At 33.6% G+C, this 15,551-nt stretch overlaps 1 protein-coding gene across 1 annotated transcript in view; it reads right to left on the reverse strand.

Moving 5' to 3' along the window:
* Positions 1-421: 421 nt before the first annotated feature.
* The window catches only part of LOC100377261 (cilia and flagella-associated protein 47-like), a 38,528-nt gene continuing 23,398 nt past the window's right edge, over positions 422-15,551 (reverse strand). Inside the window, exons 33-48 of the mRNA XM_085505634.1 lie at positions 14,717-15,166; positions 14,250-14,455; positions 13,752-13,895; positions 11,589-11,707; positions 10,931-11,137; positions 10,440-10,665; positions 9,080-9,255; positions 8,493-8,712; positions 8,151-8,255; positions 7,688-7,844; positions 7,055-7,307; positions 6,335-6,615; positions 3,912-4,083; positions 3,064-3,225; positions 2,277-2,445; positions 422-1,290 (exon numbers count right to left, since the gene is read on the reverse strand). Coding sequence (XP_085361760.1) covers positions 1,072-1,290; positions 2,277-2,445; positions 3,064-3,225; positions 3,912-4,083; positions 6,335-6,615; positions 7,055-7,307; positions 7,688-7,844; positions 8,151-8,255; positions 8,493-8,712; positions 9,080-9,255; positions 10,440-10,665; positions 10,931-11,137; positions 11,589-11,707; positions 13,752-13,895; positions 14,250-14,455; positions 14,717-15,166 — 3,266 coding nt within the window. The 3' untranslated portion in view covers positions 422-1,071. The remainder of the gene's footprint in view (positions 1,291-2,276; positions 2,446-3,063; positions 3,226-3,911; positions 4,084-6,334; positions 6,616-7,054; positions 7,308-7,687; positions 7,845-8,150; positions 8,256-8,492; positions 8,713-9,079; positions 9,256-10,439; positions 10,666-10,930; positions 11,138-11,588; positions 11,708-13,751; positions 13,896-14,249; positions 14,456-14,716; positions 15,167-15,551) is intronic.

Below are 15,551 nucleotides of genomic sequence, written 5' to 3' on the forward strand. Positions count from 1 at the left end.
GTTAACATTAAACCAACCGCTAATAAAATTTGACTTTATTCATCATTTTTGCGTGGACAATCCCTTGTATATGAACACCTATTTCACAAAGAAAATATAACACTTTCCCTGGTATTTTGAAAGCGAGATCGCCATTCAACTACATTGTAAAGTATGACGACCGTCCCTTACTGTTATATAGATTCACCCAGAGTGGGAGTGACCACAGGACGGCGCCAGCGAGATTCGAAAGCCAACCGTTCAGTCAAAACCAAAGCAGTTAGCCAATTTGCTAGCGAGTTTGCAAATTGGCTGTCCCAATACTTGCTGCAAATAAAAACATTGTATGTAAGTTTGTGTTAGCTTGAGACCTACACACAACATACAAGTTATGTTCTAATTTTGTTCAAACAGGAACAAAAAAATCTCACTGCGAGTAAGGTTTCTTTCACTTAAAATATTTATTGATAACAATGGCAAAACCAACATACTTTACACACATTTGTTTACAACCTTAATGAAATAAGTAAAAAACATTCAGACATACCGGTACGATTCTTCTCAATACGAGTCTCTGCTGAAGCAATCGTTTCGTATTTAAAAATGAGGCAATGTTTTTACAATCAAATTAAAAAATATTATTTACAAATAGTATCATATAGAACACAATTTTCACATTAAAGTTACTGATACTATTCTCATCTATAATACATGTATATCGGATATTATGTTACAAGTGTTCTAAAAATCAATAACATTTTTTTTCAGCTTCATAAATAGTCTACAGAACTAGATAGGGACGGAATGACAGCTGTTGAAAGGAACTGTTTTAAAATCTTTATTTTGTTCACAATTTGTTTACATACATTACTATAATAAGTAAAGTATCCAGGAAACCATAAAATTTTCTTCATCTTCAAAAAATTTTTGTGATTTGAAAATCTAAAAACATTGATGAAGATTGACAAGTATCAGTTTGACTCTCTGTTTATAGAAGCTGTATTTAAAAAATATATATCTAAATTCATGAAAAATTGATCTGTTGTGAAATTACAGCGGTTTACAGTATACAAGAAACACCGGGTTAAGTATTTATAGTTTCATTTTAGAATTCAAAATTGGGGCTCCTTTCACAGGTGAAGACACGGCAGTTGTTGTCAATCGAAGATTATTGCGAACATAATTTAATGGTCTACGATGATATTTGGGTTTAGGATGTGGCCCAGCTATTGGTCTTTCTGACTGTCCTGTAGGTGGTGCATATGATGGTGTAATGCCTTTGATGTCATATGTCCATTGCATATCAGCAGTCTGAAAACATAAATACAAACGCAATTGTTATAGTTGTGTATTAAATATTTAAACATTCCTGGCAACACAGTCACAAGATAATCCTAATGCGGTTGTCTTTCATTTTTAATTGAATTTTAATTGAATAACACGAATCCTTGCAGTGGTTCTGATAATCAGTTTGGAAGATGGCTTACAACACAGCGAAACACTTGGTTTCTATTCTAGACTTGATGGCACTGTTTAACAGACGGTGTACTATGTGTGTGTAATGATTTGAGGCTATGACCTTTAGTTTAGTTATTTGCATAATGATATTGATACATTGTATGGAACATCTCCTGAGTATTTAGACTCAGTTCCAGGCCTAGCAGTTGAGCAATAAACACTTTGGCTACAAGTGCTCCTCTCCAGTGTGTTATTCTCCTCCTGGATTTGGTGACCAATACTCACTTGGTTCACTCTACCTTGAGAAGTCTGTTCTCAGTTTATAGTGTGATTCACTATTTTATAGGGTGCTAAACATTGTGTCTATATTCAGTAACTATTATTTAATTCTTATTTATCTACATTGTATGTGATTCAAGAAATGTATTCCAATGAATGTATCATTTTGAAAAACTTTACATATACCGGTATGTAGTATGGCAATGAATGAATGAATGAATTAAAAGTATGGTAATGCCTTGATGCCGTTTAAAATAGTCTTTCCTTCACAATTTCAGTTTTTTTACATTTTGATCTTAAAATTAGGTGTCCTCAAATAAGGCACCCTGTAAATTTATGTATGACTGATCCCCATTCCTTCACAGACGTATCAAACGCAATAATTACTCACTCGTTTTTAATTTTGCTATTTTCGTTGGAAAGTGAAATTCGCTAAATTAAATCCACATGAACATGTAGAATAACGCTTAAAACCCAGTGAAATTGCTTAAAACATCAAAATAGTGAATTGAAACGCTAGTGAAAATAAATGGTTTCACAGTACACAATGTAATCCTTACCTGTACAACTAATTTTCCAATGTACGTTTTACCATAAATTTTGGGTGTGAATGATATTGTAATTAAAGTTCCATTTGTACCAAGTGGTAGCAGTTCACCAGACTGGGGGCTTACAGAAAACTCAACATCACTGCCAGCTACAAAGTAGCTATTAAAAGCAATTGGATGTCTGCAGAGAAATAAACAATAATATGGTTAGACTGAAAGAAATGTTACATCTATAACTAAGAAATATCATACCCATTAATTATATTACATATAAACCAAAGATTTTAAATTGGGTCATTATAATATGAGTTTATTATGAGAATACCTCAAAGTATGCACGAAGACAGTACAGCTGGAGTATCGACCAACGCGCAGTGCAGCATACTGTCTGAGTAATATGCATGTAATCATTCCATATTTTGAATTCGCATTTCCTTATATGGTAAGATAAAAGTACCCCGCAAAATACCGCAAAATTATGGCACGCTGTAACTTATGGTGTTACGGTGACAGATGTATATAAATGAATTATTGTGACTACAGATACATCTCTGTTGCAACATAGTATCAATTGCTACAGTACTAATAGAGTAAATACAGTAGTGTACAAATGCAGACTTTTTATCTCAGATGAGACTTGATTAATTGTATGAATATGTGCATGTGGTATGAATCTAATATGAAATAAATGATAAAATATATCAAATAAAACAGTTGATGACAACAGAAACATGTGCAGTTTTGTAAAACTACTTCTGTTGTACAGTCAGAGTTGATTAGGAGAAAACAAAGTACACACCTTGCCTGACTAGTCAGTCGGAATCCTACAGCTGATGTCTTGCCAAGACCCGCTGCCTCTATCGTTATAGTGTCGTCTACTATTGGTTCAGTTGATATGAATCGTAATGGGAATGTCCACACACCGCCGGTTGCTGCAACTATACGTAACTTCACATCATAACTGTCAAGAGAAAGAATACAATTATTATCTGGCAACCATTATAATAAATTCATACTACCCATACGTAATCTACTAATTAGAAACCTTTATTTATTGTTGATATTTAAATTTGTACATGTGTTCATTTCATTTCATTTGTTACACATATAAATCTACGAGTATTGTACAAAATAGAATTTGAAATAGGTATAGGGGAAAAATAGCTGCAGCTAATCCAGTCTGTTCCCCGTTCAAACAAATATTTAAATAAATAAATTATAGGGCAAAAAGTAGCTGTACATCATACTATTAATTTGTAATGAATAAATAGATATATGATAGAAATATATATATACGCAATATACCTCTATATATATATATTTATACACACACACACATAATAAAAACTCGAATGAATAAATAGAATATATCAGGAGAAGTTAAAGACTGGAAGCAAATACTAAATATGTACACTCCACATATTAACTGTCAATTATAATTTTTGAGTACATAGAGGACAAATAAAGCAATATGCTGAAAGTAAAACCAAAATGTGAGAAACCACCACCAGAGACATATAAATACAAGCATTTCATTGAAGATTAATTAAAAACAGTGGATGTGGTATGATGTGATGTGATGTGGTGCTGAGGAGCACAGTGTAGTACACAACTACTATGTTAATCACAAGAATACATTCAACTTACTTCATGACTTTGTACGGTGCAAATACTACATTGAATAACAATGTGACAATGCCAGTAGATTTATCTCTCATTTTACGCACTAAGCTGATAGCTACAGAGTTACCAAGCTGTGCGTTGGCTTCCTCTGTGTCATATATTATCTCATAAGAAAACTCTTCTGTTACAGTGTTACCTGTATAACAGAAATTAAGAAATTATAAGTCAGAAACAATCATCAAATATTAGATGAGTAGGGAGAGATGTGTCAGATGCAGTATCATGTGTGAGTAATAAATAAATCCACATGTTATAGGAAACAAAACTAATATGCACTTTCCATAACATTAACTTTGACAATTGAATATTCAACTGATCTCCAATATGTTGGCTTTTAACCTTTTCACCACCAGTTCCCTCTTTTCATCACAAATTTATTGGATTGGAATAAAAATAGCCAAATTTTTGGAGAAAAACTGAAAATTTACTCAAATTTTGTCTGTTGACTTCAAAATTAGGGTTCATTTCCAGAAATATTGAAGATTATAAGAAAAAAGTGCAGAAAAATTTGGGTGAGAAAGTCAGGTGGTGAAAAGGCTAAAGACAGTCAAGTCAGATCATTGCTTGATGTAAGACATTAAACATGTATTTCCAAGATATAATTGACAGCTTATACCATTAAATGCCCCGATATATACAAACAAGCAGCCTATCGGCTGAGATAGCTCCGCTGTTAGCAATGCACATTTCAATTAAAGAACTGAAGACATCATTAGAAAATGAACAATATGAATAGTATCAAAGCAATCGGACTTACAGTTTTTAACAAGAAGTCGAAAATATCACTTTTTACCAAAAATTACAAAAATATTCACCAAAATAAATTAATTAGAGAATTGAAGATATCATCACAAAACGAACAAATCTGAGAGAGGTCCACATGTAGTACCTATGTATGTAATATCAAAGCAATCGGACATACAGTTTTCAACAAGAAGTCGAAAATATCACTTTTTACCAAAAATGACAAAAATATTCACCAAAATTAGAGAATTGAAGATATCATCACAAAATGAACAAATCTGAAAGAGGTCCACATGTAGTACCTATATATGTAATATCAAAGCAATCGGACTAGCGGTTTTTAACAAGAAGTCAAAAATATCACTTTTTACCAAAAATGACAAAAATATTCACCAAAATTAGAGAATTAAAGATATCATCACGAAATAAACAAATCTGAGAGAGGTCCACATGTAGTACCTATATATGTAATATCAAAGCAATTGCACTTGCAGTTTTTAACAAGAAGTCGAAAATATCAGTTTTTACCAAAAATGACAAAAATATTCACCAAAATTAGAGAATTAAAGATATCATTACAAAATGAACAAATCTGAGAGAGGTCCACATGTAGTACCTATATATGTAATATCAAAGCAATTGCACTTGCGGTTTTTAACAAGAAGTCGAAAATATCAGTTTTTACCAAAAATGACAAAAATATTCACCAAAATTAGAGAATTGAAGATATCATTACAAAATGAACAAATCTGAGAGAGGTCCACATGTAGTACCTATATATGTAATATCAAAGCAATTGCACTTGCGGTTTTCAACAAGAAGTCGAAAATATCACTTTTTACTAAAAATGACAAAAATATTCACCAAAATTAGAGAATTGAAGATATCATCACGAAATGAACAAATCTGAGAGAGGTCTACCCAAGGTACATATACACCAAGTATCAAAGCATTCAGGCTTGTAGTTTTCAAGAAGAAGTCGAAAAAGTAAAACATTGACACGGACGACGGACGACGACGACGACGACGGACGACGACGGACAATCACTCATATGATAAGCTCCGCTCGACAAAGTCGACAGCGGAGCTAAAAATGTGAAAAGTACCCTCACACACATTATTTGCTGTAAACGTTGATGTACAGCATCATCACCCTTGACATTTCTTTTTACTTTTGTTTGAAAGTAAGCCACTGTATGGAAATTTATGTCAAAATTGTCATTAGCTATTGGTTTAAAGTGTGTTAAAGTAGTCAGGTAATTTGATTTTTTTTAAAGGTAACCATGGTAAATACAAGTTTTGTATTAAATGATTATATTGGCATTAACTATGTTGAGTCTAGTAATTACTGATACAGTCATCCTAACCTTCCAAAATTTTCCCGGTGTACGTTGACACTATCCATAACTAGTTGAGTTCTTGACCAAGAAATGATTTTAGCAAAATCGAAGATCAACCTCAAGCATAAATTATGTTACCGATGGCAAATGGTTGTATCCTAGATTATTCCATATTGGGTTTCAGGTAATAATAGTATTAAGTCATAATTCAAGAGTTGAATCTAAATGGTTGTCTAATTTGTATTCTAAGAACCACTACAGAAATACAGCCGATACCATCAGGCTTCATTACAACAAACATACCTTCTCCAACTACCACACCATCGCTAGTGCTGGGTGTATGAGTCTCATCTTTGGGAGTGACTGCTCTAGTTGACACAACCTTTTCATATCCACTAGCTGAGCTAGGTACAGCACCCATGAGTGTAGCTTCTAGTCTTTCTTCTATGCGACTACGTGTCTGACACTCAACAACAGCACTGTATGTTGCATCAGTTACGGGATGTGACTCTGGGATACCATTAATTGGATATAACCATCGAATATCTTTGAGACCACCGCTTGGTGAACGTCTGTCAGTATCTCTGTAAAATTACAATAGATAAACAATTAAATCACGTTTTATGAAAGGCAATAGTAACATTATGTGAATCTCTATCATATCTACTTTTTTTTTTAAAGTTTTTTTGTGCCAGGTGACCCCGGACATTGGATGTCACTGTTGTCTCTCCTATTTTTTTCTAGTGCTAGTTCTAGTGCTGACATAGTGCATTTTTGCCACAGAAGTCATATTCATGTTTGGGACTACATGACAGGGCTGTGCGGCCATCTTCCTATCAAATGGCAATTTAATGCGATAGACTGGCGTCAACCAGGCTCGGTCGAACACAAGCACCTACGGACTTTAACCAAGGTTCCCCCAAAGTCGCATTCGTTAGTGAATGAATACATATCTACTAAATTTGTAGATTTAAGCCATTTTTTACCAGTAAATATTATGCAATAATAAGGTAATCACATTACCTTCTACCATTTGGTTGATCAGGTTGTGTTGGTGGCAGGTAATCCCAACTAGAGTTGTCTTCTGGTCTGATAGAGACAATCATCAATGCTTCATGTAGATTCATGTTATCGGGTGCAAATGTTATCGGTATGTCCAGGGTTGATTTAGGTGACACTGCAACACCAGTAGAGTTCTTCAATAACAGACAAAATGCTGATTCTGGCTTCACATTGTTTTTATCTAGATAAGTTTGATCTAAGACATTCTTATTATCTGTAAAATAAATTCACTTTGTCATTAGTGTCCTCAGATCAGATCGATGTCAAATCAAAATCAATGAAACTGGTTCGTTAGCTACCATTCAGTGCTAATGATAGCGTTCATTTTATATATATAACCAATGGGGGAGGGAGTGCAGAAAAGTGTTTTCAACAAATTATTGGTGAATGTATAAAACTAAACAATATCATTAATTTCTATAATTGGTTTTTCACAGTCAAGCTTGTTAATATTGTACATGACCCATTTTTTGATAAATCATGATATTTCTTTGAAGACGTATTAAAAACATATGTAGGACCAGAAGCTTTACCTAAGTTCTGGACAAAACTAATCAGACATCTATGAATTCCAACCACAAAGTGAAATCTTACCTGATAATATAACATCTACAAGTACTGTCTGGTCCATTGGATTACGGAATGGTATTATTAATGATGTGTTGCCGCCTATAGAAGCACTGATACTAACTGGATCTACTGGTTGTGGAGTGAAACCACTCCCTGATGCTAAGTATACCAGATCACCAAGCTGTAATGTAAAGAACAAAGCACTTCAGTCATTCTCTTTATTAATACTTGTGGATTGAACCCACAGTCTCAGTATTGTAAAGCAGGCATGTCAACCCCATTACAGCCTGATTCTTTGCAGTTGTTTGTCCATGGTGGAGATATCCTGGGTGTAAGATGATAAAATCCGGTATTGTCCTGATTCATATCGTTGTGCACCATCATAAAATGAAATTACTCATATTCATATTCAATTCACTATCTGAAATGGCATCTAAGATGAAATGGATGATAGACCCAGACAGAAATGAGAATTAAATATATTTACCTGATCACAAGAGAAAGCAATCTTGGCTGACTGATAGCCTTGTCCCAGACAAGATGGCATGAACTGTAGAGGCAGTTCTACACTAGAATGTGGTGCTAGAATAATCTGAAAAATAATATAAACCATCAAGTCAGCAAATATCAAAACTACAGGTGAATATATTTTTAGTTCACTAAGATAATAAATATTCATTTGAAATAATTCTCATATAATCTAAAATAATATTATTATATTTCTATTTCTCCACTACTCAAGCGTTACATGTATGTGTCTAAGCACAAGGACGATACAAACATAATAGGCATAGAAAATAAATGTTATTTATTTTCAACAAGTTCTTACCCTTTTATCTATATCAATTTCCAGTGTAAAGTTATTCATGTTAGTATTAGTTGGTCTTAGCTGTAAGGTTTCTTCAGTGGGATTGGACAGTTTGATATACTGCCGTGTCCATTTTCCTAATTCACATTCTAAGTGTGGCAATACCACTGGCGATGGTGTTTCCGCTATCAGACGCAAGTCATACCAAAATTCACCAACATTCTCATTTTGGAATATTAAACTGAAATAAATGAAAAGTTAGAACAGGATGGCGAGAATAAACTCTAAACAAGACTTGACCAAATACAGACTTAATATTGAGATACCAAGTCTGTATGTAGCATAACATGAATGTTTTAAATGATTTCAAGTTGAGATGAAGGATCAGCTAGGCAGTGAAGAATACAAGGTCAACCATAACATAGTTATTTAGTTTTAGTTGGCATTGCTGGCCAAATGCTTCCATTTTACAGGAATTTGGTACTACACTCATCAACATATTAACAAACAAATTATAGCAAGAAAGCAATATACAAACACTGTGACAACTTATCGGGAGTATGGATTGATAAATGTAAGAATATATTAGAATTAAGTAGAAAACTGACCTTCCAGTGAATTCACCAACTATAGCAGGTGCATAGGTCAACTGATACATTGCTCTCTGACCTGGTGTGAGTGTTATCGTATCATCACCATTCAAACCATCACCATCAATTATGACATCAAATGTCAGGTCAGTCACTGTGGGATTCAAGATACTCACTTCCATTACAGCTGCAGACTGCAATAAAATGATATGTCAAAGAGATAAACTGACATGTCAAATGAATAATCTAAAATGTCAAATAGACAACCTGGCATGCCAAATAGCAAGTCAAATGATAATCTGACATGTCAAATGGACAACCTGGCATGCCAAAAGATGTCAAATGGACAACCTGACATGTCAAATAGCAAGTCAAATGATAATCTGACATGTCAAATGGACAACCTGGCATGCCAAATAGCAAATCAAATGATAATCTGACATGTCAAATAGCAAGTCAAATGATAATCTGACATGTCAAATGGACAGACTGGCATGTCAAATGACAATCTGACATGTCAAATAGACAACCTGGCATGCCAAATAGCAAATCAAATGATAATCTGACATGTCAAATGGACAACCTGACATGTCAAATAGCAAGTCAAATGATAATCTGACATGTCAAATGGACAAACTGGCATGTCAAATAGCAAGTCAAATGATAATCTGACATGTCAAATGGACAACCTGACATGTCAATTAGCAAGTCAAATGATAATCTGACATGTCAAATGGACAACCTGACATGTCAAATAGCAAGTCAAATGATAATCTGACATGTCAAATGGACAAACTGACATGTCAATTAGCAAGTCAAATGATAATCTGACATGTCAAATGGACAAACTGACATGTCAATTAGCAAGTCAAATGATAATCTGACATGTCAAATGGACAACCTGACATGTCAAATAGCAAGTCAAATGATAATCTGACATGTCAAATGGACAACCTGACATGTCAAATAGCAAGTCAAATGATAATCTGACATGTCAAATGGACAACCTGACATGTCAAATAGCAAGTCAAATGATAATCTGACATGTCAAATGGACAACCTGACATGTCAAATACTGAAATAGCAAGTCAAATGATAATCTGACATGTCAAATGGACAGACTGGCATGTCAAATAGCAAGTCAAATGATAATCTGACATGTCAAATGAACAAACTGGCATGTGAGTTTAGCAGATCAGAATTAGATCATCAATCATATTTTACAATATTTCAGTCTCACTGATTTGAAGTTTCAGGAAATCAAATTGATATAAAATTATAGAAGTCACATTACAATGAATACCCAGGATTGAAATGATTTCAAAACAAGATTGTTGTGAGATCAGTTGTTGTGAGATATCAACAAACATAGACTTACCTGGGCAGCACATGTGATTTCTAGAGTTTTTTCAGGTTTAGGTGGATGAGATGTAACACCTATTGAATACCAAACTCTGTATCCTTGCTTGGATTGTACCTTATCTTGAGAAGACTTGGCTTTTGACACCGATGAAATGCTAGACTTACTAGCATTGGATTGAGCAGATCTGCCACTCTCTGGTCGCTTATTTTGATCTTTAGCTTCCTCACCATCACTATCTTCCCTATAACAAGTATAAAACAATACAATATTACCTGAGTAGTGCGCTAATGTTTGTTTTAAAGGGCGGTAGTCGTCGTGCCCTATCCTGTTCAATATTGGACTTATATCATGTCGATACAATGCGTATAAAATACATTGTTTATTTACATGAAATTCGAACACGCGCTGCGCGACAACCATGGCAATTTAATTTACTCACAATACCATAGATATTCACATCAATTCACACCATACATTTATCCATAAGTAAATAAAGTTTGACATACTCAAAATTTGAAAGTCCACCAGCGATGAATGATATGATGCCTTTGAAAGTCCCTCGTTTCCAAGGTGCTGCGGTAATGGTATACTCTTCTTCTTGTCCAGGTAATACAGTTAGAACAGGTGGTCCACTAATAATAGCCATATCAGATACAGCCCTGTAAACCATCTTATTGAATGTCACATTCGGCACTTTAATATCATAGGAACATCTGCAATGCAAAATTAAGTTTGTTTTAGAGTACAATCAAACCTTGACCCATCTCCTAGGAAGTTATATTTGTTTACAATTGATATAGTTCAAATAATCAGAAATTTTGATTATTTTTAGTTTTAACACTAGCTTACAAGTCACCAGTTTAATTACTGTAAAATACTTTATTTTCGCTTGGAATTAATTTTTCCTATTTTCGCTGGAGGAATGATTCAGTGAAAATAAAATCCAGCGAATATACTTTTTCTCCTATATTTTACATTCAACTTGTCAAAAATCAGTGAAAATAAATTCCATACAAAACACCCCAAAAGTCTTTTCCGCGAAAATTAATTCCAGCTAAAATAAAATATTCTGCAGTATACTGTGGTTTATTCATGCACCATGTGTTTTATTTGCTGACTGACTAGGACAGGTAAAACAAGGAAAGATGTCGTTACTATACATACTTTTCTCCAGCTAAACATTCCATTTCGATATGATCTAAAGCAAGTGGTTTTTGTCCTAACCCTTGTAAATAGAACATATGATCTGTGTTGTTGTCAATATTATGCAGCAACAACTTGCCCTGAAAAGAATAAAACAACATGTAAATACAAATGATTGTGATTCCTGTTTACAAACCTAGCACCTAATGACCTATATCTGTATACATGTAGTTTATCTTTACAGTGAGTGGCAATCTTTTCATTTATGTATCAAGAGTACAACAACTGCAAAGATTGAGATTTGGTTTTTTAATCATATACAGGATGTAGTTTCAAACAAGTCACATCCACAGCATGTTATTAATCTGCATCACAAGTCACTACAGCATGTTTGTGATAGAGGTTCAACCTAATTTACATCCAGCAATAAACGTGATGTTTTCAAATTTGAAATTTGTATAAATAAACTAAAACAAGCAGCCTATCGGCTGAGATAGCTCCGCTGTTAGCAATGCACATTTCAATTAAAAAACTGAAGACATCATTAGAAAATGAACAATATGTATAGTATCAAAGCAATCGGACTTACAGTTTTTAACAAGAAGTCGAAAATATCACTTTCTACCAAAAATGACAAAAATATTCACCAAAATTAGAGAATTTAAGATATCATCACGAAATGAACAAATCTGAGAAAGGTCTACATGTAGTATCTATATATGTAATATCAAAGCAATTGAACTTTTGGTTTTTAACAAGAAGTCGAAAATATCACTTTTTACCAAAAATGACAAAAATATTCACCAAAATTAGAGAATTGAAGATATCATCACAAAATGAACAAATCTGAGAGAGGTCCACATGTAGTACATAAATATGTAATATCAAAGCAATCAGACTTACAGTTTTTAACAAGAAGTTGAAAATATCACTTTTTATAAAAAATGACAAAAATATTCACCAAAATTAAAGAATCGAAGATATCATCACGAAATGAACAAATCTGAGAAAAGTCTACATGTAGTATCTATATACGTAATATCAAAGCAATTGAACTATTCGTTTTTAACAAGAAGTTGAAAATATCACTTTTTACCAAAAATTACAAAAATATTCACCAAAATTAGAGAATTGAAGATATCATCATGAAATGAACAAATCTGAGAGAGGTCTACCCAAGGTACATATACACGAAGTATCAAAGCATTCAGGCTTGTAGTTTTCAAGAAGAAGTCGAAAAAGTAAAACATTGACACGGACGACGACGGACGACACCGGACAATCACTCATATGATAAGCTCCGCTCGACAAAGTCGACAGCGGAGCTAATAAACGAGTGAAAAATTAAATACAGCATCATTCATAGCACTGGTTGCCCTTCAGAGCCAAGATATTTCAGTGCTATGATACTTCAGACAAGAAGTGGAATCTTTGGTAAAATAGGTCTATAGTATTAGGAGTTTCAGAGAAGAAGCAGTAGTATGGGTAACTGGCATTGCTTTTTAGAATCACTGAATCCTAGTGATAACATTTCTCAACTCATACTTTATAATATACTTTATAACTATAATAAGTTTCAGTTTGCTTAGTTTCAATTACAACACAGCATGGCAACTCTTGCTATGATAAAACTAGCTGACTTAGTTACCATCATTTAAGATGATCTTCATTAGAAATGAATGGCAATGTGTTTATCACAAAAATGAGGTTTTATAATTATAGTGTAGAGTAAGAATGGAAACCACAGCAAATAGATTCTTATAATAATTTACAAGTATTTATAACAACACAATGTGATTGATACACCAGACTTACTGGAAAACAGAGATCCGCTTTCAACCATGAAGTATACTATTATTGAAAATGTGTAACATGCAAGTAAGATATAATGTGATATGATATAATATGATTTTCATATAATCAGTTCAGTCATAAAAATATGCAAACATACTGAGTAAGATAATGATAGTTGATGTGATGTGATATAATCATAATTATTTTTTTAATTGTGAATATCTTTTAAGAATACACCATCAGCAGCATGCAATCTTCACAACCGATGAGTACCTAAATAGTGCAGATTTATGGTAAAATGCACTCTAGCAAAACTGTCAACCATAGACTATAGGAATGTATGACAGCACACACTAAAATTAACACTAACTTTAAATACTGTGTACATACCGTGGTGTAAGATTCCATAGATGGTTTAAACATCAGAGGATAATATGACGATTGCATCGCTTTAGCTAGTAAATACGGTGGTCCAAAAAAACCTACACCTTCAATAGATGCTTGTAACGGCCAGTCATGAGGAGTCTGATTTATCTGTAAACAGTTATAAACAAATTATTACAATACATGACACTTCATTAGAATATTCTCCTTCACTGTCTTTTTAAATAATTGCCAGGAAAAAACTGTCAAAGGTAGCCATTGTATCATTGCAAATCATAGAATGTATAGAAACTAGGATGTGTTTTCTATTTATATTTGATCATATCTATTTGAGGAAACCTCGAAAATTGTTAGTTTTGCTAAATTTTTATTTAGTTAATTGTTATTGCTATTGTATCTATATCATATAACAGTTTATGGCTCACAAAAAGTTTGAATAAAAACAAAAGAAATATTAGCTTGACCATCTGAGGGCGCTGAAACAAATAATGATTCCAAACTTACAATTGGTATTTCTTGTGTTATGGCTTGATGTACAGGTGCAGTAAACTCTATTTCAGCTGCTGTGCCTTCAGGATTGACAGTACATTCTATCTGATATACACGGATATCATTGTCTGAACGAAGTACAACACGACATGGGTAATGCCCAGCACCTTTGGGTACAAATTTTATTGGTAAAACCACTTCTCCCTCTTCATAAATAATACCTAGAAAGAAAAATACAATTATACAGATGACTACACAAAAGACTAATCACTTTATAACCAACTCAACTCAATTGTACAATAAAAAACTGATCTCCAAGGAAACTGAGAAAACTGGTTGCTTTGTAGAGCTTTTGAATCAATAAGAGGAGTCCATACAGAAAGGTTCAGTTTAGACAGGGTTAGACAGGCTTACATAAGTTTTACTGTACAGTGATTTGGTTTCTGATAAACTTTACTCCCTAGCTCAATGAAGAATCTCACCTGTTGGTGTGGACTGTGCTGGTGTATTACCTAGCACATCATTGTCAACTTTCATCTGTGGTTTCTGTTTACCTGCTGGTGGTATCGTCAACAAACTTGGTGCACAGAAAAATTTAGAATTGATATCCACTTCAAAGACTTTTCCCTCTTTATCCCTTTCTTTCAAAGAAGAAGGGTCTCTAAACTTTGACAAGACGGTAGCACTTTTGATAGTATCTGCCATTTCTAATTGAGCAATAGCAGCAGTGACTGAACTACTACACAATGTTCCAGTGATTTTACGTCTCTCAATTTCTTTGGTTGTCATTCTTTGCTGTGCTGCTATGACTAAAGCAAGTTCTCTGGCTTTGTTTGTGACTGGTATATGGAGTTCCTCTTCTAATGTATTATTGCTGTCACATCTCCAGTAAATCACTCTATCATCTCCACCAAACATGCCCTGCCCAGAACCTGTAACAAAGCAGTATAACATTAATATATACATATTGCATTGATTTTGAACTGATATTGGATGTATTTCTACATATTCAGTACATAATTTAGTTTATGAAAAAGTTTTCATGACAGAGAATAAATTATTAATTTCATATATAACTTGAATGCTATGAATATTGTAGGTTGGTATAGATTTCCAGATGCTTTACATGAACTGGCAGTAGATCTTATAGGCTGATTGGTTTTATAACAGATTTGTTACTTTATTTATTACGACCAGACAGTACTGTATATCAGTATAAAAATTTGTTATGTTTGTCTCAAGGATTATTGAGTAGCATTCACACACTGTTTGATATACCGGTAAGTGATCTAGTCCCAAATGCCCGACTATTTCAGA

This window comes from Saccoglossus kowalevskii, chromosome 11 (assembly GCF_978046115.1).
Source record: "Saccoglossus kowalevskii chromosome 11, keSacKowa6.1, whole genome shotgun sequence".
Classification (NCBI taxonomy): Eukaryota; Metazoa; Hemichordata; class Enteropneusta; family Harrimaniidae; genus Saccoglossus; species Saccoglossus kowalevskii.